The 26,225-nt window shown below is 38.1% G+C and overlaps 1 protein-coding gene across 4 annotated transcripts in view; it reads right to left on the bottom strand.

Moving 5' to 3' along the window:
- The window catches only part of nlrc5 (NLR family, CARD domain containing 5), a 38,438-nt gene that overhangs the window by 11,632 nt on the left and 581 nt on the right, over positions 1 to 26,225 (bottom strand). Inside the window, exons 2-38 of one of the 4 annotated variants that reach the window (XM_085280530.1) lie at positions 25,614 to 25,963; positions 24,406 to 24,456; positions 21,923 to 21,991; positions 18,983 to 19,168; positions 18,629 to 18,783; positions 17,971 to 18,102; positions 17,319 to 17,634; positions 16,081 to 16,552; positions 15,746 to 15,908; positions 15,345 to 15,475; positions 13,066 to 13,291; positions 12,748 to 12,989; positions 10,045 to 10,128; positions 9,864 to 9,947; positions 9,661 to 9,744; positions 9,475 to 9,564; positions 9,153 to 9,203; positions 9,040 to 9,069; positions 8,570 to 8,653; positions 8,243 to 8,326; positions 8,038 to 8,127; positions 7,817 to 7,897; positions 7,488 to 7,571; positions 6,767 to 6,850; positions 6,264 to 6,353; positions 5,320 to 5,367; positions 5,185 to 5,214; positions 5,008 to 5,091; positions 4,830 to 4,913; positions 3,734 to 3,823; positions 3,512 to 3,571; positions 2,986 to 3,069; positions 2,765 to 2,848; positions 2,272 to 2,361; positions 2,090 to 2,155; positions 653 to 736; positions 9 to 86 (exon numbers count right to left, since the gene is read on the bottom strand). In XM_085280530.1, coding sequence (XP_085136656.1) covers positions 9 to 86; positions 653 to 736; positions 2,090 to 2,155; positions 2,272 to 2,361; positions 2,765 to 2,848; positions 2,986 to 3,069; positions 3,512 to 3,571; positions 3,734 to 3,823; positions 4,830 to 4,913; positions 5,008 to 5,091; positions 5,185 to 5,214; positions 5,320 to 5,367; positions 6,264 to 6,353; positions 6,767 to 6,850; positions 7,488 to 7,571; positions 7,817 to 7,897; positions 8,038 to 8,127; positions 8,243 to 8,326; positions 8,570 to 8,653; positions 9,040 to 9,069; positions 9,153 to 9,203; positions 9,475 to 9,564; positions 9,661 to 9,744; positions 9,864 to 9,947; positions 10,045 to 10,128; positions 12,748 to 12,989; positions 13,066 to 13,291; positions 15,345 to 15,475; positions 15,746 to 15,908; positions 16,081 to 16,552; positions 17,319 to 17,634; positions 17,971 to 18,102; positions 18,629 to 18,783; positions 18,983 to 19,168; positions 21,923 to 21,991; positions 24,406 to 24,456; positions 25,614 to 25,947 — 4,379 coding nt within the window. In that variant the 5' untranslated portion in view covers positions 25,948 to 25,963. The remainder of the gene's footprint in view (positions 1 to 8; positions 87 to 652; positions 737 to 2,089; positions 2,156 to 2,271; positions 2,362 to 2,764; positions 2,849 to 2,985; positions 3,070 to 3,511; positions 3,572 to 3,733; positions 3,824 to 4,829; positions 4,914 to 5,007; positions 5,092 to 5,184; positions 5,215 to 5,319; positions 5,368 to 6,263; positions 6,354 to 6,766; positions 6,851 to 7,487; positions 7,572 to 7,816; positions 7,898 to 8,037; positions 8,128 to 8,242; positions 8,327 to 8,569; positions 8,654 to 9,039; positions 9,070 to 9,152; positions 9,204 to 9,474; positions 9,565 to 9,660; positions 9,745 to 9,863; positions 9,948 to 10,044; positions 10,129 to 12,747; positions 12,990 to 13,065; positions 13,292 to 15,344; positions 15,476 to 15,745; positions 15,909 to 16,080; positions 16,553 to 17,318; positions 17,635 to 17,970; positions 18,103 to 18,628; positions 18,784 to 18,982; positions 19,169 to 21,922; positions 21,992 to 24,405; positions 24,457 to 25,613; positions 25,964 to 26,225) is intronic. The other 3 variants (XM_085280531.1, XM_085280532.1, XM_085280533.1) reach the window with 3 other exon arrangements.

The following is a 26,225-nucleotide window of genomic DNA, read 5'->3' as shown; positions in this document are numbered from 1 at the left end:
TGTCTCACCTGAAAACACATCCACTTTGACTGAAGCTCAGCAGCTGTAGGAAATGTTCAGTCTGCTCCAGTAAGCTGTGGTTTAATCTGCAGATGAACCACAGACATATCACTATGTACTTTCTGATCATGGTTAGATAATGGAGGCCAGAAAGGAAGGTTAAACCCTGAATACCCTGAGACTCTTAGCATAAAGAGACTTTTAATAAATAATAGATGCATTTCTAATCAGTTCCTTGCTGTCTTAATGCATGCTCAATCATCCTGGTAAGAAAATCCCAAAAAGGTTCATCTTAGCGTTTTAAGTGGGAGAAACATTTCGTCACTCATCCAAGTGACTTCTTCAATCTTAGCTGACTGCAGGTTTTTCCAACCTTATAAACAGTACATTTGCACAATATCTGAAACTAGCACCACTGAATGAGCAATGGGCTGTGAGGTCAGTGACTTGATCATTAATCAGGCAATTTCTTGCTGGTAGTTTCAAATCTAAAATGTTAACAAAGAAATATGGCCTTGTTGTGATCTTTCCATATTTTACAAGAAGTCAGTTTATGAACCAGTTTTATTAAGTGTAATAACTAATTAAAAAGAGGCCATTGTTTTTATCTGATGAAACCCAAAAATTTGTCTTAAGATTGAGGGATACTTACTCCACTTTGGCCAGATGGGGACAACTGGACACAATCTCTGCTAATCGGATCAGATGTTCATGCTTCAAACTACCTTCCCTGATTCTGATGGAGAAATAAAGCAGAGAAGGCAAAAAAAAAGCATAAAGAAATTTAGAATTTTGCAAAGTTAGTGCCAAATCCAAAATGTACTAAAATCTTTAAAAGGCCTTAACCTCTACTAAGCCCCCAAATTACATTGTAATAGTATTATATACTGGACGTTTATTGAGAGCTGGAGGACGCTGAACCCTTGTTACTGTGACTGCTAGAGTTAAGGAAGGTACTTTCAGAGCTGCTAAAATCGATCAGACACCAGAAACTAATTATGTCTTCGAATATTTACAACCACATTCTAAGGTTCACTGCTATGCTCAGCTCTACTTCTGACATGCAAAGTCAGTTCCTTGTCGCCCACAGTGTGCAAGCTGGATTTAGAAGTTTTCAGCCGTTCATCTTTGCTGATGCAGTCAGTCAGTTTACCGACTCAGTGCATGAACCTTCAGATGTAGAGAGAGTTCACATATCTGTGCATACCGGTGAGATGTTTCCTGTGCTGCTCACGCAGGAAAAATTACAAAGCCAAAGGAGAGAGTCTGTTTTTTTTTCACAATGACACTTTGTTACTTTGAATACATCAGCTGTTGACTTATACAATCAGACCACATGTAAGTTTCCTTTTGTTCTTTTCTGTCTGCACACTAGTGCTGCATGGAGCTCTGCACGTCTGCATTAGTTCACGCCTCCTCTCAACATTTTAACACTCTTCAAATTTCCTGTCTACGTTGCCCTAAGTGGTGACTTTCACCACTTAGGGCTATTGTGCTTTAGCACTAAACTTTAGTGCTAAAGTTTCATGAGTGTTAATGAGTTCATCAGCTCATTTTTTTTTTTTTACTTTATCTGAAATGAAAATGTTTAAAATTTTTACTGGTTTCTTTTTTGCTGTATACAGCAAAAAACCAGTAGGTGTGAATTCTGTGTTTTTACTCGAGTCACTGTGCTCACCTCATCAAAGTGACTCAGTGGTTGTAGCTCAGGTGGCAGAGCAGGTCAGCCACTAATCAGAAGGTCGGTGGTTCGATCCCAGGCTGCCTCCTGCCTGCATGCCAAATATCCTTGGGCAAGATACTAACCCCATGTTTGCCTACTGGTGGTGGTCAGAGGGCCCGGTGGCGCCTGTGTCCGGCAGCCTCGCCTCTGTCAGTGCGCCCCAGGGCAGCTGTGGCTACAATGTAGCTTGCTATCGCCAGTGTGTGAATGTGTGTGTGAATGGGTGAATGACTGAATGTAGTGTGAAGCGCTTTGGGGTCCTATGGACTAGAAAAGTGCTATACAAATGCAGGCCATTTACCATTTAATACGGGCACCGTTTCAGGATCAGAGTCAGTGTTTTGAAATTTTGGATGGAACTCCTACCTCAGAGTTTTTTCCCGAGTTTCATTTTGTCTGAACCAGATGAGGCATCGCTCTTCTTCTCCTAAGCTACCAGCAGACATCAGAAAGTAGAGTCCATGGACAAAGAGAGAGACATGGACAAATATTTCATTATAGATTACTTAGAAGAATTCCATTAACTTCTTTCCTTTGTGCAGACTTACCTCACTTCCACACCAGAGACATTAGCACAGGTACACAATGTGCTGGCCACAGCCAGCAGCCCCTGCTGGGTCAGTCTGTTGTTACTGAGACTGCACATGAAGATTCAGAAAAGAATTAGTCTATATTTTACTCATTAACTACAATACACATCATTTCTAAATATTGTAGCTTCATACTCTCAGTCTACCTGAGGTTTAATTTATTATATATTCAGCAGACAATATATTAGGTACACCTAGCCATGTTCAGAATCACTTAAATCACCTTTTTTATTAACCCATTCAGATGTTCACTTTGAACTGCATTAGGGCATCTTCACCTTATATACATGCCTAAATACATGTTGCTGTCATGTCACTGACTGATTAGATATTTGTGTCAACAAGCATTTAAACAGGTTAACTAATAAAGTCGGTGGTGCGTGTACATTTAAGTATTTTTTACTCTTCTGCTCTATATTTAATATAGAACTTAATATGTTTAAAGTCTTACTTGACATAGGTGCTGATTTTTAGCCTTGGTAGGGAATGCACAAAAGAGCTCACGTCTTCATCTTCCAGCTGGTTACTTGACAAACTGTGATGAAAGAAAAGCAGAGCTGAGCATCCTTACTGGATAAAAGCTCAGGAAGAAAACACTGGACTATCCATGGCTCCATGGGTGTGTGGTTATGATTCTAAGATTGTGTGTCTAAATGTTTGTGTGGCTCATACTCAAGATCTGAAAGCTGGGGACCCTGCTGCAGGATCTCAAGAAGTTTCTTCAAGTGGTCACCCTTCAGGCAAAAATGAGTTAACCTGTGTTACACACAATCAGGGAGACAAAAAAAAAACATAGCACATGAAGTTGATTAATTACTAGTTATAGTAATTATTGTAAGATGCCCTCTTTTACCTGAACTTTCTAATTCTGCGGTGATTAAACTGGCAGATTGTAAAATACAGGACACCCAATGTGCTTCACACTATATAATATTGTCTTTTTCAATGAGTACCATAAAATCTTTAATTAAACTGCGCATTTCTACAGTTCTATGTATAAAACAGAAAATGACAACATATATTTTCAGTCAAATTCTAAAATAAACACAGCTTGAAATGCAGTTTAAAATGAGCAGCTAAAACTGCTATAGTGCATGAGCCGTGAATACTTGGGTAAGTGACAAAGTGAGCGGTCTGAAAACACCTACAAATGTTGTTAAGTCATCAGTAAGCAGTGAAAATGTTGCGGATCACAGACCTGCAGCTCACTTGTTCCACTTTCACTGTATCAAAATTGATGAAGGAGTCACCCCGAAGGCTAAAGAAGAGATCAAAGCAGCAATTAACCAAAACAGGTCAGTTAGAGAATTAAAGTAATTGCAGCTACAACTAAAAAGTGTGGTAGGGAAAGGAGCATCACATGAACACTCAAATATGGCATGGTGTGTTGTGATGAGTGCCACAAAAGTATTCACTGTACCTGAGCTCAACCGACGTCACTCGCTGACTGTGATTCAAACAGCTGACCAGCTCGAGTGCATCGGTTGCAGATGTGATGCTCTGTCTGACACTATTAGGAATACAGAATGAATATAGTATATTTCATTTGATGAGGTTCTTAGTATCTTACACAGTCTGAAAATAATTTCCAAACATAGTTCATAGAATAGCCACAATTTGCTTTGCCAGATTTAGCCATACAGGCTAAACTTCATCTGTAGTCTCTGGTAGGTTGATAGCGTTAATGAATAATAAAGACACCAAATGCACAAAGGCAAAATATGTAAGTGACAGAAGCATATATATGGTAAAAGAAAAACATACTGATATTATGTATTAAACATCAAAGTTTTTAATTTATAAATATCTGCAAATCTATTTTTTTGTTCTTAAAGTCATTAAATTTTAAATACTTCAGTATAAAAATAAAGACAAAAATGAATCAATATAAATAATTCATCTATAGACTGAATAAAAAGGACCAAGAATGACACCTAAAGGCATTTCAAAGTTATTGTTAACTATTTGCAGGGTTTAATTATACATTTTCATTGATGTTGTTGATGTTTTTTATCTGTAAGAGGATTTTCTCCAGTTAACTACAAGGTAATTACATAATGTCACAAACTATATATAATAAAATTAAATGAATATGTCTAGAGAAAAATTATACACTTCTAATATCACACTTCCAATTAGAGTCGACAGCATAAAGTGAAATTACAACAGAATTTCTGCAAATCTCCTTGCAGTGTAGATGAGATTGCAACGTTCTGCAATCTCCTATAACAATAGTGATCTTCCATAATTTTTTTGTTTTATGGACCTAACATATACCCTGTGATAGGAATAGCATAGATACCCATTAGTTAAAAATAACTACACTTAAAATCACCTTCCAAATATTCAAATTTTGTGCTCAGTAATCTCAGTAGGGTGTCCTTTAAAAAGTACTCAGCAGCTTTTTTCCATATCTTCACATCTTTTCCCTACTGCACATCCGCATAATCTGACTGTCTATTGCAGGTTGTAATCCAGTGTTATTATTAATACTTGCATTAGTGTGTATGCCTTACTTGAGTCTCTGCAGTGACGTCATCTCTGGCAACACTTTGAGAAGATTCTTGATGGCTTTGTCGGTAAGTGAACACTGAGATAACCTGACAGAACACATTAGTGCATGAACATGAACGTGTTCAGTCACTACTTTAAATACTGTTGAATAATTTGCAGATATACAATAATAAAGCTTACTCTAACTCCCAATGGAAGCGACTCTGGACCAATTTTCTACATACTTTGGTTATATCAGATGGTAGGATGCTGCTGTCCTTTACTCTAGAAAGAAAAATAAAAGGGGATCATTCTTTTGTATTCATAGTCAGAGGTCAGATTTGTACTTTTCTGCATGTCTTTATTTGCTCACTGTACCGGAACATCTTCAGCTGCTGCTTGTCATCACTGACATAGAAATACAGTAGAGAGTTAGATTATTAAACAGAAAAACTAAACGGAGACAACAAGAATCAGACTGTGTGAACGTTTGCATAGATGCAGGTCTTCTACCTTTCATCTGGGCAGAACTTTAGATTGACTTCCTCTTTGCCTCCGCCACTGTAAAACCAACAGAGCACAACAGCCAATTATAATTAACCTGATTGATTACTGTAAAACTATATGACCAGTGTTGGGCAAGTTACTTTGAAAAAGTAATTAGTTATAGTTACTAGTTACTTCTTCAACAAAGTAACCGAGTTAGTAACTGAGTCACAATATTATAAAAGCAACTAATTACGAGGAAAAGTAACAATTGCGTTACTTTAAAAAAATGTTTAAATATGTATAAGAATCCCCTCTTAATGGAACTTACTAAAAATACAAACATATAAATAGCTAAACATACTTGAAAATACTAAAATATATATTCAGCTGTTTGTTATAAAACTGAAAATATAATTGAAATAAATGGGCAGTTAACAGAAGGAACTAATAAGAAACATTGTACACTAATCTAAACTATTCAAATGTTACTTTATGAAAATATGAAATAAAACACCAATCAGATAAACTCTAGATAGAACAATACAACACACTATGACTACCATGACTACCTTACTCTTCCTCAGCCAATCAGCAGCACTCGTGTGATTGTTTCGCACCCCTAGCCCCCGGTAAGATGACATAAGCGTCAACCATCTGTGTGTTTAAAAATAGTAACACACCCACACCGCTTTTTTTTCTTAGTAATGGTAACAGTGTTTTAACGATAGTAAAAGTAATTCGTTAGATTATCTGTTACTGAAATAAGTAACAGCGTTAGTAACGCTGTTTATTTTAATGCAGTTATTCCCATCACTGTATATGACATGTAGTATTGTATGTAATTATGTATTTATAGTATTTTTCAAACAGATAGATTTTTTAAACCCAGACCGGGATAAGAGGCACAAACAGTTGGGTAAAGCAGCTCTTGGTATCATTAAATAGCTACAATGTAAAACAAAGATTACCTGATGTGAATTTCTGTTAAGGTGTTATACGAGCATAGAGCTGCAGCCAGCATTACCACCCCTTCCATGTTGATGTCATTTTTACTGGCACTGGAAAAACCAAAAGCAATTAGCACAAGGAAGTTGGTGTTGGCTGTTTGGAACCTGTTTGGTGAGAAAACAGCTGACCATTTGCCTACCTACTTTGTATATCTCAATGTAAAAAACAAAGAGTCATCTTTCTATTGAAATACTCGCAAATTACTAGAGAGGCAATTAGAGGGAAATTCCACCACCAGGGTCACTTACAATATAGTTGTTGGTATCTTTAGCTATAAATATCTCAAGGAAAGCTTTAAAAGAGGTAGAATTATTAATTAATTATTAGTTATAATGATTGTGTGTGAGCATTGTGACAGACTAGCAGCCTGTCCAAATATCTACCCCCCTACAGACACCCTATGCCACCCTATGACAAGCTCCAGCCTCGGTCAGAGAGAATAAATGCATGCGTGTGAGCTTACTTAATTTCCTGGATTTTGCTAAGACGAGGCAGGAAATCCAACAACTTCTTCAGACCCTTGTTGCCTAAACAGTTACTGGACAAACTGAAAAGAAAGGTTAAAAATGCTTTACAACTCAGTGTTTGTACATTTATCAAGAGAACATGACAAAAATGAGTCAGTATATCAATATCAGTAGTGCACACACACCTGAAATGTGTAATGAGTGTGAACAGTGGTCTCTTTTTCCTCTAAATGTGATACATTTGTTGAAATCTTTCTATTAATACTACAAATGACAGTTATTTACAATATTTATATATAATTAAATATGCGTGTGTGACATGCATAATAAATTTGTTAAGCACTGTATAAGCTATCTAATGGTTACCTGTAAGCAAAAACCATGATGGTGCATCATTTAAGAGGTGGTTTAGGATGATGCTCAGTTTACTTCATAAACTGAGCATACACTGTCATTTTTAGAATAATGTCCAAGACATCAGTTTTTAACACAAATGTGTAGTAGAAAGTTTTTTTTGATTGCCCGACACACTTTGTAAATATCTTTCCTTTCTTTGCACCATTATCTTCGTAATTGTAGACACTTGTATTCATACGGCTCCCCCTGAAAACTTTCTAGGCTTTTTACACATAAATTTATTATCTACTAATTAGAAATGGTCCTATTTTTATTATCTGTCCATGGTGTGTGCACTTTCATGGTTCTTGCTCATCTTACTCCAGCATAGTGAGATCAGAAGAGGTTCCCAGACATCTCAACACACTTTCCAGATCAGCAGGATACAGATTGCAGAAGCTGAGGCTGAAAGACGCAAAAGCTGAATGATTATCATTAATACTGATGACATATCATTATTGGACAAAGGATACACCTGAACAACCCATTATAACAATTAAAACATTAAAACTTTTTGCTAGATAACTGATGGTCTGTTGGTTACCAGCTTAAAATGATCGCTTTACTCATTCTAAATGCTACCCTACTATTGTTCTGCAACATCAAATATATTGTTGTTGTAAGCTTGTGTTACAGAAGCATTAACATACCAGAGAGATTTGGATATTCCGCTTGCAGGTTTTTCCCTTCCCCTAGCAAACACAATAGACACCTTAACAGGAACCTGTAATCTGCAACATAAAGAAACATTCAGATACAGAGCAGAGATGACAGCAATAACTCTAACATAAATCTAATTTTGCATTTCCTGGTACAGTATGTCTAGAAGTTCCTGCAACTATGGTTGCTAAGATTAAATGCGTGTTTGTACCTGACATGAAGCTCCATCACAGGAGGATAATCAGACAGTAGAGCAGTCAGAACCACCAAACCCTCCACTGATGAGCAGCTGTCATTAATGCTGAGAAAAGATTGTAAAACATCAGCTAAATGCTGCTGGGTTTTATGTGCAGGTATAGCAAAGTGCACAGCAAGCACAACACAAACAATTGATTTCTTTTAAAACCTAGTCTTACATGAGCTTGTCAGTAATGCTGAACTTTGGCAAAAACTCAGTCAGTGTCCTTAAAATGTCTTCATCCCACTGGCCTCCAGACAGACTAGAGTGCAAAGACATACAGTAAAACAGCCACACACATTGACAGGCCTTTGGCTAGCATTCATTTACCAATGTAATATGCACACAGTGTAGTTTGCAGATTGTTCAACTACTTTAGCAGAGGGAAAACAGTAAGTCAATAACTAGTGCATTGTTGCTATTCTATTCATTACTGATGTTGTCTGTGTCATCTGCTCTGAATAGGTTTTTCTAATTATGAAGGTGTGTACTTATGAAATCTTACTCTAGGACAGACAGCGCAGGGCATCGAGCCAAGGATTCAGCAAGTTTCTGCATCTCCGACTTGTTCCAATTCTGGTTCAGCAAGCTGGAGAAAAATGACACCATCATAATGCAAACGTCCATGATACAAAAAACCTCAAAAATACTAAACTGTGACATTTAGAGTCACATTTAAATCAACATCCATTGTGGACTTGCTACATGTATATCTTTGTACTACATTGTTGATGCTCAATAAACATTTAAAAAAAAAAAATTAAAACTAAAAAAATAAATCAACATCCACATAAACGTCCTTTCTAGTCACGATCTTTTGAAGCCAAAAAAAAAACAAACAAACAAAAGAAAACAGTAAAGGTGAATGCACAGTTGGCTGACACCCATTTAAAGGTGCAAAGTTCATCAAGGAAACTGGCAAATCTCTGTGGTAAGGCAGTTACGGTAAACTGACTTGTTTGTTTCATATCTTACCTGATTGTTGATTCAAGTATAGATTTATGGCTGTAGAGCGGAAAATATAAATATATCAGAATTTTACTATGTTCATTTTATTGCTTTATTTAGTTTATAAGCATAAAAGTCACCTGTTCATATCTGACTTTTGGAAGAAAGTTACTGTCAAGTCTTTGATCCCCCTGCAAAGAAAAAGAACCTGGACTGGAGTACACGTTTATGACACACTTATGTTTACCTGGTCTTGTCATTATAACTTCATCAATAGCAATCAGCTACTTTGAATTTCAGGAATCTCAAATCTCTATGACTGAGAAAATATTAATAGTGCAGTGAGCATTACTGACAAAAGCGAGTTAAAATGTGTGTAATTTTTATTTCTTTTAAACAACAATCCGTGTGCCATAACTGTGCCTTAACCGCCACTTCGTGTGCATGTGTGTGTGGTCTTACTCTGCATGAACATGTTGGATGTTCAAACATGAAGACATCGTTTTAATAAGACAGTCGACTGCATTCAGGGTTGTGCTGTTTCGTCCCAGCCTACAAAGAAGCACACACACACATATGATCACCACACAAAGTCTTCTGCATTGTTAAGTACAGACGAGTCTTTGCATTAGAAATGTGAGAACTTACGCTACATTCGAAAGGTTTTGTAGTTTGGTAAAAATCTCTGCAATGCGACTGATTCCTTCATCCCTCAAATTGTTGTCACTTACGCTGAAAAAACCCCCCCAGAAGAAAAATGAGCAGAAACTTTAAGCTCAGCATTATTAAAAGCATCTGGATAATCGAGCAGTAAGCTAATCGTGCACTATATTGAACAACAGAAGATATACTTGATATCAGTGATGTGTGGACACTCCTGAAGACCAGAGGCCAAACTAGCTGCTCCAGTAGCAGTCAGGCTGGCACCAGAAAACCTTGTGAACACAAACGCAAACAGGTAATTATTGTCGTTAAGGGACAATTACCTTTAATATATTTTTCGCAGGAATAAAGCAACGATATAAAACATACTCTAGTTTTCGCAGGGATGTGAATTTAGGCAAAACAGACGACAACTTCTCAGCAAACTTGTCCCCATATTTGCGGCTGTGAAAACTGTAAGGACACATAGTGAATTATTCATAAGGAAGCATCAGATTAGAAACTGCAAAAAGAAAAACAATCAGTTCAAAGCCTCAATTTAAAACAAACAAACTGCTTTTTACCAGCATCTCTATAGTTGATAGAATATTTCTTGATGCTGCTATGTTTTTAATTACAAATTATTATCTAAGCCGCCAGGTGGGAAATTCCAATGCTTAATCTTTTCTTGAATGTAGTATTTTAATTAAAGAGGATAAAACAGACTCGGATTCCCAGAATCATAATATGAGATGAGATCTATTTGTTTAAATGTCAGTGTGAATGTCTGAACATAACTAAATAAGGAGGCATTCAAATATATAAAAAATGGTAACTCTTTCTTAAAGAGGTGGTGACAGAGACAGATTTCTGTGACGCAGGGAATCAAACTAGATTCACAGACTACAAACTGAAAGCCAAAGTAAGGTTTATAGGAGCTTTGGAGTTGTAACCTGTAATCTCTTTTAACCCTGTATAATATTTGATACATGAGATTTTGAGACCTCTATATCATCAGCATGTTTCTAAAAAAAAATAAAAAATGAAACCTCATACATGGAAACTGTTATTTATTGATTTTTTTAATTGTCAGCATTTGTCCAATTTGTCAAATTAAAAGAAAATCAAATGTCTGGCATTAATCCATGCTTCAGGCTTTACGGTTAATAATTCACTCTATGTAATCCAGAATAAACTGGAACTAAATCCCCGTGACAGAGGTAATTTGATGGGATTGAACACCGGTTATATCACGTTTGCTTTACTTGTATAATTTGTACAGGGTTTGGGGGTTTACAGCAGTTTTCTGAATTATAATTTTCACATTTCTAAATCATATAATGACGGATAGTTTATTACATGTACCAACAGTATTGTTAGTGTTTTACATGTGGATGATAACAACTTTTTTTTCACTCAATAGTCTTTTCATTGGCTGCCTTCCAGGTGGCTTTTCTTGCACATGCTTTCTCTCACACTGTATACTCTCTGGTGTTTGGAGCCCATCTGGTTCTATGTATGGGTGGTCTCTATTTGTCATGTCCAAAATGAAATAAGAAATATGTGCCGGTATTCTTTTTGTTTTCATATTTGTCAAGATCAAGAACCGGGTACTGGGTTTAGGATTAAGAGTTGGATGACTGCCCAAATAAAAAATCTAGTTTAATAGCTTACTTGTGCCTGGGTGAGATAAAGTATACACATGAAATAATTATGGTGTAACTATGTGAGAACTGTAGAGAACAGCTGATAAGTTCTGCTTGCACCCTTGACTGTTCACTAGTTCTAGTCTGCACAGGAGGATCGAACCACTGTCAGTAAAACAACATTTTCTGCTCACCACAGCTGTAAATATCTATTTCAGGTACCTTCTGCATCTTGTCAACAAGATATTTTCTGTGTATAGAGTTCCTACGCTGCTGTTCTGAACATACTTATAGACTGCTGTGTACAGTCACATTTTTCCTCATTCTAATTTTCCAAGTTATCATTACAGTTTATGACTTGTATACTTATATACTGGTTCTCTTTATAACCACAAGCAGATGTACTGGTGTTCGTAATAAAATTGAGGTTTCGGTTTGTTTTACACACACATTAATGAGCTATCACTGCAGCACTTTTTCAGACACTGTCTCGCTTTACTTTTAATGTCTGAGCTGAAATCTTTATGGTCAATGCAACTTTATTTGATACCAAGATATCTTAGTTTCACAATATGTACGGGTTACGCTATATTTGTCATTAAATTCTTGTTTCGGATAAGGAAAACATCAGGAAGAGCAACTAAGGAGGGATAGCTTTCCCGCTAGACAGACATTAGATGTTAGTGTGCATAATTATATAAAATTAACAATAAAGATGTTTCAACTTTCAGAATTAGGCAGTATAAACAGATGACTAACACAATGTGACATGACAACGTGCAGCTTACAGATTTCGCTAAACAGATAGGCCCCGTCCCACCCACTCTTCAAGACATGCAAGTGCAAACTTGTGTGGAAAAACATTCTTTTTCGAGTTGATAAAGAAATACTTTCAAAGAATCAGTGGTTGTGTTTTTGCAGTTGAGTCCAGACTATTTTCTGTCTTCTTGTAACAAGAATACTGAGCTCATTCACTGTCACTGTATGACAGGTGGCCAGTCAGCTGAGGAATGTCAAAGGCAAAGCTGCAGCTCTATTAACAACAACATTCACTGCTGCTGTGTGACTAGTCCTCTCTCTGCATGTCCGTGGGCTAAACATGGGTTTTATAATTTCTGACAGATCAACACCGTCCATTTCAACACTCTCATGTGTCACAATGATGGCTTTCCAATGGTCCTATAGTGCATTCCCACAAATATCATATTAATAACCCTGTGAAACCTTTTCAAATAAATGCTGACCTGTAAGATTTAACATATCCAGGATGGTACAGTAATATAATAAAAACCCTTGTCTCAAAATCAAAATAAACTTTTGTATTCTAATTAATAGTTTATTTTTGCTAGTTTTATTTAGGTTAGCTAAAAAAAATTACACGTAGGTTTCTGGAGGGTTTTTGTTACTTTTTAACTACTGTAACTCGTAAACATCTGTGTAGCCTCACCTGAGGTTATGAATGCCCTGACACCTGGCCAGAACTATTAAACACTCCAGCTCCATGGAGCACGCTCCGAAGTCCAGACCGATGTCATTATGATCGGCTGAATTAACTACGAAAGCCAGAGCTTCGATATCATTCGGTAACAGCCAGATGTTGCGCAGCTCCAGTTTGGGTCTCACACCAAAAACCTGCTTGGCGAGTTGGTGGTTCTGGCTCTCCTGAACACTGTGGCAAAGCTGGAGTATCTGGCAAAATATAGCAAAGAAAAGATCAGTAACAAAGAGACAGAAAATAAAATCTGTTTCCTGTTTTTCATTCTACCTTTGGTCCGGTCAGAGTGTTACTGTTACACATGGTTTTGAGCAATGTCAGAACAAGGTCTTGCCGTTTCTGGACCCAACTTTGGGCTCTGCCAGAAACCTTGGCTAACTCAACCAGGGCTGGAGTGCATTCTGAGGAAGCCAGACCGCAAACATAGAGGTACAGTGAGTCAGTGAAGACCGTCTTCTGGTCTGATTTGGTTGTCCAGCGAGTTTTCAGACTGAATCTGAGGATATAATGAGAGGAAAGTCAACTTCTGAATTATGATGCAAATTAAAGCATGTTACAACACTGTCCAGATGATAGTTTCAACACTCTTCTGGGAGATGTGAATAATAATAATATGACCTGGCATACTTTGAAATACAATAAATAATATTATTTTAAGATTTAACAGGTAGGACAAAAACAAACAACTTCTACAGTGCAGCCTACAAAGCAAACAGAGTGGGAAGAAAGCACAGTACACCAGTTTGAATGGTTTGCATCTTTTCTTCTGTTCAGGTGCATTAATTTTACTACATTCCCCAAATGCTCACGGAATGAAACACAACAAAACGTCAAAGCCAGAACTGAACTAGTCATTTTGCAGCTGCCTGACTGATTTCAAACCAGACGCCTCCAGAACCTCACTCAGAAACATGTGAAATCAAAGGGTTAAATGAGGAAGTGTGAGCAAACAGACCTGTTATCTAATCATTTAAGGAACTGGGTATGGGTGAGGTCCTTTTTGCAATCCACCTTGTCAACTAAATATGATTAAAGTGTGAACAAATCCATATCACACATCAAAAAAATGTAGTGATTCTTTAGGGGAAACAATGTGAGATTTATTAAAATACAGCTGTATGAATAGATTTCATGGTGTTGTAAACCTGAGTGCTGCAGCAATTAAAAAAGCAATTAATTAATTAAAATTTAAGTCATTAATGAATGCGTGCCCCCTGTTTAAATACTCTAAAGCACAAGTTACTGTGTCGTGGCTGCAGTTATTTAAAAAAGTCCTAGAGAAGGAGCTTCAAGTCTATATATGTTTGGACATATGAGAATGGATCTGAAGCTGAAAAGGGGATGGAAGATGAGCTCTATAAGGGAAGGGTGCAATTTGGATGTCAGAGGGTGGAGCTTAGCATCTGTGGGCTCTGATGCAATTAAATTCCTGCTTTTAAAATGACTCGTGATAAAAACAACATCCTTTCACAAAAGAATAAATAAATCCATGAAGCTGCATTGTCATTTTTAGAGGAAGCAGTAGCATGTGGTGGAGTACAACCCGGGGTTGTGATATATGTTAAACTACATGTAGCCACACACAAGAGGCCTCTTAGCGAGTAACTGTGGTCGCCTGCTGCTTAGTTATGTCAGCTGTGCCATATTTCAATTTCAGTGCCCCCACCTTTGCACAGTCTCACAGACTCTCGCAGTGTGATTTGAGCCGTCACTTTATGCCTACATCAGTGTTTTCTGATGTAAGGACTAAGGACAAATATGTCTCGTACTGTAGCGTGCTTAACTCGCACAGCTCAGGTTGCTTCCATGGCAGAGTTATTCCTGGTATACCGTGTGACTTTACATAGTCAAATTCCATCTTGCTTTCTTCCACATATTCTAAATGAGATTCATTAATTAACTGTTGAATCTTTAAATATATTCATCATGATTCTGCTGTGTGTGTGAGCTTCTCTTTTAGCTTAGGCGACAAACTTTTGTTTCCACAGCTTTTCAAACACTCCATCACACACTAGTGTCTACCTGATCTGAAAGGAACTTATCTATTTCGGGACCAGGCAGAGACTGCCCAGCACCAAGTTGGGAGGACAGGTGTACACAGAAGCGTCATTCAGCTAGGGCAGCAACAAGAAAGGTGACCGTATTTAGGACATTTTGTTCATTTGGTTAATTAACAAAATTGTTTCCAGGATGTAAATTTGCGGATAATTTAATCAATCAATGTGTAATAATGTCGTGAATGTTATACTGTTATCTGTCATTTGAATTTGTCCCTCACCAGTGAGAGAGTAAAGTGCAGGGGTTACTGTGTATGTGCCGGTAGACTAAAATAGTATCTGGCTATTTTATTAGGTACACCTTCCCAATTCTGATACTTGGTCAGAACTTCAGCAGGTCATCTTGACCGTGTTTTGATGCCAAAAGTAGAGAGCTTCTGCCGTGTGACTCCGTAGTTTCTCCATCAGGTGGGCTATATAACCTAAACAGGTCTTAACACTGCAATCATCTTAAAAATTACACCCATATTTCTCTCCATTTGGCTTCCTTACCTCTTCTTAAGCTGTGCGTCATTAACATCATTACTAGTCATGATTCTCAGTGCAGCTAAAAACTCCTGCACTGTCAGATGAATGAAGCAGTAGGCATTGGCAAGTATCCCGTCCTGACGTCTGAGCTCCACCTAACAGCAGGTAAGTAATTATGTTATTATTAATAATATCTTACAAACATGACAAGTCATCTAAAGGGACAACCTTTATCTACCCTTACTCTGTTTACTACACACAGCCCTATCTATGCCCACTGTAAGGAAACACAAATAACTTTTGCCCACTAAGCAAATCTATTAATAGTATCAATAGTATAAATAGCATGCAAACACTCGACAACAAGGATTTTGTGGACATTCACAGATATGAGGAGGACATTAATGCATGCATTCATGTCTGACCTGTGATAAGAGTCCTATTTTCAATGAAAACTTTAAAACCTCCTGTGGAATCTCTTCTTTCAAAAAGAGTATCTTGCTTTCCTCTAAGCCTCTCCAAGCCAGCTGGCTCAGCTCACACAGCTCCGATTGATACTGACTCAGAATGGTCAGTGTGGTGACAGCACTGCACGGAAAGACAGAAAACAGAGATAATCCATAAACTGAAGCATGACGCGTTTTTTGCTACACTGGTGCTTTCTTTTCTAAATAGTCATTTTTTAAATTACTTTATATTTTTTGAAATATAATGTTCAAGATGGTGATACACTAGAGTGAGTTCACAGCTCCGTCTCTACCTGTGAGGAAATCTTTTAGTTTTTGGCTTGCCATCTCCTCCGTGGTTAGGGGCTCGGCTAAGAAATGAGGCCAGAACAGTGAGGTAGACCTGAGTTAGGGTGGCGGGGACTTGGAGTGAAGTGGGAGTCAGCTGAGGTCTGCCATTTGTTCCATCCATTATTACATCTTTGCTCCCTTTTCTTTTTCCATCCTCTTGTTTCCTTTGTGCAGGGTTTCCTCTTCTATTGCCCTCCTCCCCTCTGGCTTCTCTTGACATCTGTGCTCCTTCTGCTTCCTGAGCATCTGTCCTTGCCTTACTTCCTTTTTCGTCAGGCATCGGTGCTCCTCCTGTGTCTTTATCTCTACACTGCAGCAGTAAATGCTCAAGACAGATGCAGCAGATGTTGCATAGGGCAGGAATGGAAGACATGGCGAGGAGGTGTCGACTGGAGAGAAGGAGCTGTGCTGCCTGCTCTCTAAGAGCTACATCTGCTGGGTGTAAATGATGATTAAACTAGTTAAAGACAACATACATTTAAGATAGATGTGCACAAGAATTTTATTTATTATTTTTACACCAATTTTTTCATGTTAGTAATGCAGCTATTACGCATGAGGTCCTGTTTTATGTGGAAATTACTCATTTCTACTAGTTTGAAAGTCTAAATTTTAGCAATTTGCCAGTTATACCTGGATACAGGTGCTGGTTTGCAGGTCTAAATGAGCAAATATAGCACTGCAAAAAATGTAGATAATCCCAGATTAGGGTTATTTACATAAGATACTGCCAACAAGTAAAATAAACATGCAAGTTCAAACTTGGCTGATATTTATGTGAGTCTTGAAACCCACAGCAACCATAACTGAAGAGAAAATAAAAAATGCAGACAAGTGTCAAGTAAGAGTCAAAGAGAAAGCGAGAAAAAATATCAGAGACAACTTTGGCTGTGGGGAAAGAGAGAGTTAGATGTTTTCAAGAAATGAATATGCAGCAAAAATCTGATGTCCAGAAAACCATATTTTATCAGTTAATACAAAAAAGTAGTAATAAGTGAATTATTCCTTTTTTTTCTAACTTGATATAATTGTATTGCCTTGATTATATATACTAAGCACCAACTTCCACAGAGAAAAATTAAGTTAATACAGAAGAGCCAAAAACAACACTTCCTCAAAGCTTTACAGAAATAAATAAAACAAATAAAATAATTAAATAAAGCCCAACAACAATGTAAATACAAGTAAATAAAGTTTTCACCTTTTGCACCAAAGAAGTTGTCTACATACTCCTTGATCTCATCCTGGTCCCAGCCCAGCAGCTGGCCTACTTTATCTGAAATGCCATCCAAATCTATAAGATCCCGTACACGACAGGTGACCAGCACAGTGCTTCCTGGAAGAATCTGGCGATTTAGCAACCCTGAGATGAGGTCTGCGACAGGCAGAGGATCTTCTAAGTGCAGCGGTTTCCTCTGCACTTCTTGTCTGCTGAGTTTGCCGTGAAACTCATCATAGCCATCCAGTACCCAACAGCTTTGCTCTGGATTAGTAAGGAGGTAGTCGATAATGGCTCTCTGTTCAAATGAAGAATACGTTTAGAAGCAGTTGAATTTCACACCTGTAGTTTGTTTACTCTGGCCCAAATCAGCTGATGAGTTCATAAAACTGTAGCCCTTTTCCCATGGATTCATTTTTTTTCTTACACAAACACAACTCTGATCTTCAATTTACATTCATTTTACCACTAATATGATATGATATTCTGTCACATCCCAGAGTGCAAAGCATAACTAACTATGTGAAGGGGTTTAGCTCAAACCAGATTTTGATTTAAATGAAATGCATCCCTATGTTTAGTATCACAAATGTACTGTTTTATAACAAGTATTACTCAAGCATTACGTGCGTACCTTTGCATCTTCTCCCCCAGTTGGAGGGAGGTAGTACTGGAAAAGCAGCTCTGATAGTGAAAGAGGGTGTGACAGTAGGTTGAGCTGACGAAACTCCAGCAGGACAAACACAAAGGATGAAGGGATAGGACCCTGGATGAGATGGAGAGGAGAACAATTGGCAGAGGAAAAAAGTCATATCAAATTCTGTTTGCACAGCTTAGGTAGTTTCACAAATGTGAAAGTTGTAAAAAGCATTCATTGGCTCCAGAAGAAACATGTTTGCAGTGGAAAAATGGCTGAACAAGTAGCTGCCTGATAGTAGCAGGAGTATCTTTACTTTTATTCTTAATGCACCAAATTGATAATTTATTGATTAGGTTTTTCCAGTAAACAATGAGAATGCAGAGTTTGGATCATCTGCAACTTCTGCAAGGTCAGTGATGGTTCCTAAGCCTACAGCATACTCTAATAATGATAACCACAGTAAATACAGTATGGATACAGTATGGAAATAAAGCTGCTCTATGTTTTTATAACACTAGCATGCAAATTCTGGGACAATGGCTCTTCCTTTATTCCTCTGAATACAAATAAGACCAGCACTAGCCATACAGATGAACATAGAACATGTCTGATAACGCAAATAATTATAAATGTTGACAAAAAGTGAACTTACTAATCCACTAGCCCACTGCTGTCCTAAACAGGATGTTAGCAGAGTTTTTCCTGATCCAGTCTGGCCCACCAGAACTGTCACTTTACCCATACATCCCTGGAGGAACGTCTCCAACGTCACTCTGGACTCCAAATACCCGTAATCCCCATCGGGCTCTGAGTTTGGTGAGAAAGATGTGAGGTGTGCAGCAGACTTCAAATATTCATGATTAGGTAAGTTTACATGAAAAGCTTAGAACATACAAAACTGCTATGATTTTATTTCTTTGTGCACCACAAGATACTTTTAAAAAATCCCTTTATTTAAAAAAAAGCCCAATCATCAACTGGTACAATTAGAGGAAGTCTTGCTGACCTGGTGTTCTGCCCCCTCTGTCTGCTGAGCCAGGGGTTTGATCAGGTCTGTCTCTGCTTCTGTTTGCCGCTCTTGGGCTGACCCATACATTCTCCAGCTGGACCTCCCTCACCAGGCCAGCTGTGAGTCGCTCCCATCTCTTCAGCAGGAATTTCTTCACTTCACTGATGTACTGCTCCCAGTGATCTGTGGGTGGAACCCATTATAAAAGTTAGAAGTGAATAACACAGATAATCTCTTTACAGTGCGATTGTATTGCTTAAAAATGTCAGCCCTGGGTTTCAGGTTGATCTTCATTTCATTTCATTTCATTTCATTTCATTTCATTTTTTATTTATTTCACACTTGGTACTACAAATCAAACAAAACAACCACATCTTCTGTCAACAAAACACAACAACCATGTGTGAAAAGGAGCAGGAAGAAGAAAATATTCTTATTAAACCCTGCCCCCTATCTACCATCGAACTTATATCACCGGTGGGCACCAAAAATCAGGAACAAACTAATATTGACATTTCTCTCCGGTCGAATCCCAAACCAACATCACATTCATTCGCATTCTTCATACTGAGTTATCGTTTTAAACATATAACACTTTTTAAAACATTGTAAATTTATACAATTCTTTAAATTATAATGAAGTGAATTCCACAGTCTTATACCCCTAACCGTTGTGCTCATTAATCTTTGTGTAGTCCTGGCTAACTGATGTTTAAAATAAAATTTCCTTCTATTCTCTTCTCCACTCTTATTTTGATATCTAAGACATAGGCCCGCTCTGATGACATCAGCTTCCCGCAGTGTACAATAATTGCTCAACTACATGAAGCAGCACAACTAAATGCTAAACTAAAGACTTCCTCATCAATTTCAACTGATTATCTGTGGGATGATGTGTAACACTCATCCACGTAAGCCCAATTTCCCTATCCCCTACATACAACATAAAAACAATTCGCCACCAACACAGTGATGCTAGATACCACAGAGTTCATACAGGGAGTGCAGAATTATTAGGCAAGTTGTATTTTTGAGGAATAATTTTATTATTGAACAACAACCATGTTCTCAATGAACCCAAAAAACTCATTAATATCAAAGCTGAATGTTTTTGGAAGTAGTTTTTAAGTTTGTTTTTAGTTTTAGCTATTTTAGGGGGATATCTGTGTGTGCAGGTGACTATTACTGTGCATAATTATTAGGCAACTTAACAAAAAACAAATATATACCCATTTCAATTATTTATTTTTACCAGTGAAACCAATATAACATCTCCACATTCACAAATATACATTTCTGACATTCAAAAACAAAACAAAAACAAATCAGCGACCAATATAGCCACCTTTCTTTGCAAGGACACTCAAAAGCCTGCCATCCATGGGTTCTGTCAGTGTTTTGATCTGTTCACCATCAACATTGCGTGCAGCAGCAACCACAGCCTCCCAGACACTGTTCAGAGAGGTGTACTGTTTTCCCTCCTTGTAAATCTCACATTTGATGATGGACCACAGGTTCTCAATGGGGTTCAGATCAGGTGAACAAGGAGGCCATGTCATTAGTTTTTCTTCTTTTATACCCTTTCTTGCCAGCCACGCTGTGGAGTACTTGGACGCGTGTGATGGAGCATTGTCCTGCATGAAAATCATGTTTTTCTTGAAGGATGCAGACTTCTTCCTGTACCACTGCTTGAAGAAGGTGTCTTCCAGAAACTGGCAGTAGGACTGGGAGTTGAGCTTGACTCCATCCTCAACCCGAAAAGGCCCCACAAGCTCATCTTTGATGATACCAGCCCAAACCAGTACTCCACCTCCACCTTGCTGGCGTCTGAGTCGGACTGGAGCTCTCTGCCCTTTACCAATCCAGCCACGGGCCCATCCATCTGGCCCATCAAGACTCACTCTCATTTCATCAGTCCATAAAACCTTAGAAAAACCAGTCTTGAGATATTTCTTGGCCCAGTCTTGACGTTTCAGCTTGTGTGTCTTGTTCAGTGGTGGTCGTCTTTCAGCCTTTCTTACCTTGGCCATGTCTCTGAGTATTGCACACCTTGTGCTTTTGGGCACTCCAGTGATGTTGCAGCTCTGAAATATGGCCAAACTGGTGGCAAGTGGCATCTTGGCAGCTGCACGCTCAACTTTTCTCAGTTCATGGGCAGTTATTTTGCACCTTGGTTTTTCCACACGCTTCTTGCGACCCTGTTGACTATTTTGAATGAAACGCTTGATTGTTCGATGATCACGCTTCAGAAGCTTTGCAATTTTGAGACTGCTGCATCCCTCTGCAAGATATCTCACTATTTTTGACTTTTCTGAGCCTGTCAAGTCCTTCTTTTGACCCATTTTGCCAAAGAAAAGGACGTTGCCTAATAATTATACACACCTGATATAGGGTGTTGATGTCATTAGACCACACCCCTTCTCATTACAGAGATGCATATCACCTAATATGCTTAATTGGTAGTAGGCTTTCGAGCCTATACAGCTTGGAGTAAGACAACATGCATGAAGAGGATGATGTGGACAAAATACTCATTTGCCTAATAATTCTGCACTCCCTGTAGGTCCATGTGTCAAAGGGGCAGAGCTTTTTTGGCAGCACAGGCTTTACTGCCAAGATAAGGCAAAGGGTTTGAGTGCTAAAAAAGTGATAAGTCCTTTAAAACTTTGACCTAAATTAGCAATACCACCATGCTGGATTAATTATTGTGAGAACTAGATAGGTACTGGAAATTTTCCAAGATGGATCCCAGTCTTTCCACTGTCAGCTGCACACTTACTGTATTGTGTTTTAACTCTTCCTAGTTTCTTATCATAAACTCTTGTTTTTGTTTTTATTAATAAATCAATGAATTAAATATTTCTCTTTGTTGGTTTGTGTGATGGTCTGAATGTAGCTGTAACGCATGAATAATTAAAAGTCACATGTGTATCCTACCGATCCGTGGGCGCTTGATGAGCCGCTGCTCTAAAGATGTTACAGCAGGCCTAGAACTTTCACAACCGTCTGCAATACAGAAGCCACAGAAAACATACAGTGCATGAAAACCCTGCAGAAAAGTATAACATGCCAAAAAAATGAATGCAATAAAGTGTGTTGCAAGACGTTCAAATATTCTGTAGCTACACCTCTTAAACCTTCCTATCAGTTTTGAAATGATCTACACACCAATAACGCAAAAAAATAAAATGCTGGGGGAATCCCAAAGTGAAACGAACGAATAAGTCACGTACATTTTTTGATACATGCAAACCTATTTACAACAATCTTAAGCTTTTGGTTTCACTTTTCCCCTGAGTGTGTTTTCTTTGAGCCTTTACTGTAAACTAAACTGAGCTAATACAAGTGATTGCTGAAATAAATGAGAAAAATTAAAAAACTAATTTAAGCTTTTCTAAAAAGAGAAAGAAAGAGGCATAACTATTGAGTGGCTGTAGAATGGTTATAGTGGTATTGTCACCATCAGGGTAGTAGAGGTGGGAATCACCATACATCCCACAACACGATATTATCACAATACTTAACGCACGATATGATATTATTGCAATTTTTAAAAAAGATTTCTGATATTCAGATTCTGTACATAAAGGTAAACCTTATCAATATTCATTTTATCTAATATCAAAGTCTCACACTCAGTCTTTCTCTCATGTCAGTCAGTTTTATTGTTGACAAACTGAACGGTTTGTACTACAGTCTAGTCCAACTTAACTGAATGCAACCATCTGGTACAATTATAGCTATTCTGAACTATGCAATTTATGAAAACTATGCAGCCCATTCAGCAACTGAAGAATTTGAAAGTAAATTAAAACAAAATATAATTTTACATTAAATAAAAAAAGTTTTAAACTTAATTAAAATAAAACATGTCTTAAATTAAAATAAGTAAACTGTCATGTTTATTGCTGCCAAAAAAAAAGTTAAACACATTTGGACAGTGTCAGGATTCTTGCTCAGAAAAAGGATCAACATGCTCTGAAGTCAGAGCATGTTCCAGTCCACAAAAACTTTTTTTGTAACAAAATATCGATTTCTGCTGTCCCTGTATCGATACATTATTAGCAAACAAAATATCACGATACTACACAGTATCGATTTCCCCCCCCCACCCCTACAGGGTAGTGATGGTTGTTTTGCAGCCGTGGGTGATAAATGAAGACTATACTGCTCAAAAATGAAGGGAACACAGGTAAATATCAGTACAAACCATTGTGAACCTATTTCACCTGCTTTGGTGTAAAACACCAGTGAGGGGGAACCGGAGCAGCAACAACTAGGGAATGGTTTTGCAGGTGATGGAGAAACTACTGCTCTCTCCTTATCCCTCCTGACTGATTTTCCTCTAGCTCTGCTTTTTGCTGTTGAACTTGTCACTGCTGATTACCTGAGACAGTACCTGCATCCCATTAAGGTTCACAGGTCATCACAAAAAGGTTTGTCACCCAGCACAGTTATAAAACTGTGAGGAGATACCAGGAGACGGGCCATTAGAAGAGTAGAGCAGGACAGGGCACTAGAAGGCCATCAACCCAACAGCAGTAGCAGGAGGAACACAGCTAGACCCCTAAAAAATAACCTCCATGGACCAAACTGTCAGAAACAGACTCCACAAGATAGGCATCACCTCTACTATCTTGAGACGGGGCTGGAAGGCACAGCAAACTTTTTTGTGATAGCACATTGACATGGCACACTGGAGGAGCAAAAGTAACTCTTACAACCTGCATGGGCTGCAGGTGCTATCTCATGCTTCCAGCAAAGACAACGACACCAGCTAAAAGAGTCAGTCAAGAAGTATAAGGAGACAACAATGGTCTGCAAAACCACTTGCGAAACTATTTCCTCTTCTGAGATCATCTTGCTGTTGCCACTCCAGTGCACCTCATGTCACTTTCAATTACACTAAAGCAGCTAAAATGGATTCACAATAGTTGAACCTTCCAAAATGGGCAGATTGGTATCCCCGAAATTTAACTGACTTTGTGTTATACTACTGTGATTACATTTTACTTTTACTTTATTTTTACTTAGAAAAATAAAGCGTATGAGAATTCAAAAACATTAACATCTGATGAATTTCTTTTAGTGCCTCATTTTGGGTTTCATTATCATTTAATCTTGGCTCCTGATCTTATGGCTGAGCCACATTTTATTTGGAAGATGCTTTGGGTGTGCTCAGTAAACACCCAAAACAAGCCAGAGAAATGTGACCCAATGTGGTCAGTCTGATGTAAAACCAAAAAAGAAAACACCAAATTATGGAAAATCACCTGCAGACTGCAAATATGTGCATTTATAGTAAGCTTAGAGGTTAGGTCAAGCACAAATAAAACTACAAATCTTTACATGCACATACACATCCACACAATTATTCTGTACACACAGATATGAGACAGTGGCAAACAGAGGTGGTCTACCTGTGTTTGCTAGAGACACGTCCTCTGTGGCTGGAGATGGTACATCATCAGCTAAACATTCAAGCACAAAGTCACACTGTTAGCCATGCAGATAAGCACAACTATAGTTACATTTGTAATTACTATGGTTAAATATATTTTATGTATTATTCAACTTCATGCTGTGAAAACATGACAACAAATGTCTCTATGGCTTTATGTAAATGTCATCTAAGTGACAACTTAGGGATACTAGAAAGGCTAAATGTAGTCCATCATGCCAACTACAAAAGAACCTCAAATAATGCAGCTCCTAAAAAATTTGTGACCCCAAAATAAGACCATTATATTCATAAAAAATGCTTGAAGCAACACCAAAACTATAGTAATAGTATTTAAAATACTCCAGTTATAATCTGTACAATAAAAAGGGATTCTGATGTCTGTGCCCCACATTTATAGTTGTGGTCAAAAGTTTACATACACTCATCATGGGAATAAGTGTATTAGCATTGGAATAAATAAAGTCGGCTAAGTGGAATTGCTTTCCTAAACCCTGCCCTCAACCCTACTGCAAATTTGTGGACTACACTTAAAAGCTGGTTCCATACCAGGACACCAACCTATTTAATATAAATCTGCCCAGTGGTCAAATATATACGAACCTCTATGTATACATTTGCTACTGTGTGGATTACAGAAGAGCAACCATAAATTAAAACCTCTGCCCCTAATTCTTTTTTTAAAACTTGACTAAATATAACAGATTAAGAGCTGAGCACACCAACCCTTATTCAACAGAAATTAGTGACCATTTATACTAAATTTGGTGATTCAACAAGTTTGTTAATACAGTAAAAGTTAGTTCATGCTGTCATAGTGTGTTACTTTGAAGAAAACTGCTGATGCTGTGGGTACTGTGGGGTTGATTTTTGGGTTCTTTCCGTATACAGTCAAATAAATGTAACCACTTCCATGTCAACCTCAGTGCTTATACCCTATTCTCCTCAGCAGGCAAACCTTTAACTGGTACTGTATGCATGAAACACGTATATTATGCATTTGCTCACCAAACAAAACTCTATTTTTAAGACTGCTTTAAATGATCTTTCACTTTGTTCTACTGTTTTGACAGAACAGAGGACCCAGACAAGTAAAGTAAACCTCAAAGTGAAAGTCACTGAGGATTGCAGTGCTTTGGTCCGGGACAAACACCAGTTTATACTCACTGTTGTCATATCCTGCCACTGACATGAGCCTCGACTCCAGAAGCATGGGAATGTTCTCACACGAGAAGCACACGCTCTGAAGGAAGTTACGGCATTTTCGAGCACTGGCTGACCTGAAGTAATCCAACATGGTTTTGATGAGTTCTGGCCTTCCTGCTGCAGAAGAGCTTGAGGGGTCAAGCTGATATTGGCGCCAAGCTTCACTGGGCATCATTTGACACAGCTCCATTATGACTGAGTGCGACTGACTGCTGAGGATGTGGAACAATTCAATGGAGTCCTGAGCCAAGACTGAGTTCACATTTTCATGGTCAGGGTTGACCTCCTCATCCATGGTCAGACTCCATCGGCTGATACAAATAAAGAGGGGGAGACACAAATAAAGTCACAATCTTACCTGTGAAATGCAGCTTTGACTGAAGGAAGCAAGTAGCAAACATGCAAATCATACATTCATATCGTCGTACATCAATATAGTAGTCGATGCTTCAAACCCAACACTGTGAGCATTAACATTATAATCACACAGAAAGCCACAAAGCAAAACGATCGTCCATTGCATTTGCAGGAGACCACGTGCTCCGCACTTTATTCACTGAAAGTGAGGCACAC

The sequence above is a fragment of the Mchenga conophoros genome, linkage group LG7, assembly GCF_057382185.1.
Source record: "Mchenga conophoros isolate Kocher_MC1m ecotype Shallow Benthic linkage group LG7, M_conophoros_male_GT1.1, whole genome shotgun sequence".
Taxonomy (NCBI): Eukaryota; Metazoa; Chordata; class Actinopteri; order Cichliformes; family Cichlidae; genus Mchenga; species Mchenga conophoros.
The sequence above is the reverse complement of the archived record's forward strand: the minus strand, read 5'-3'. Positions and strand labels throughout refer to the sequence as shown.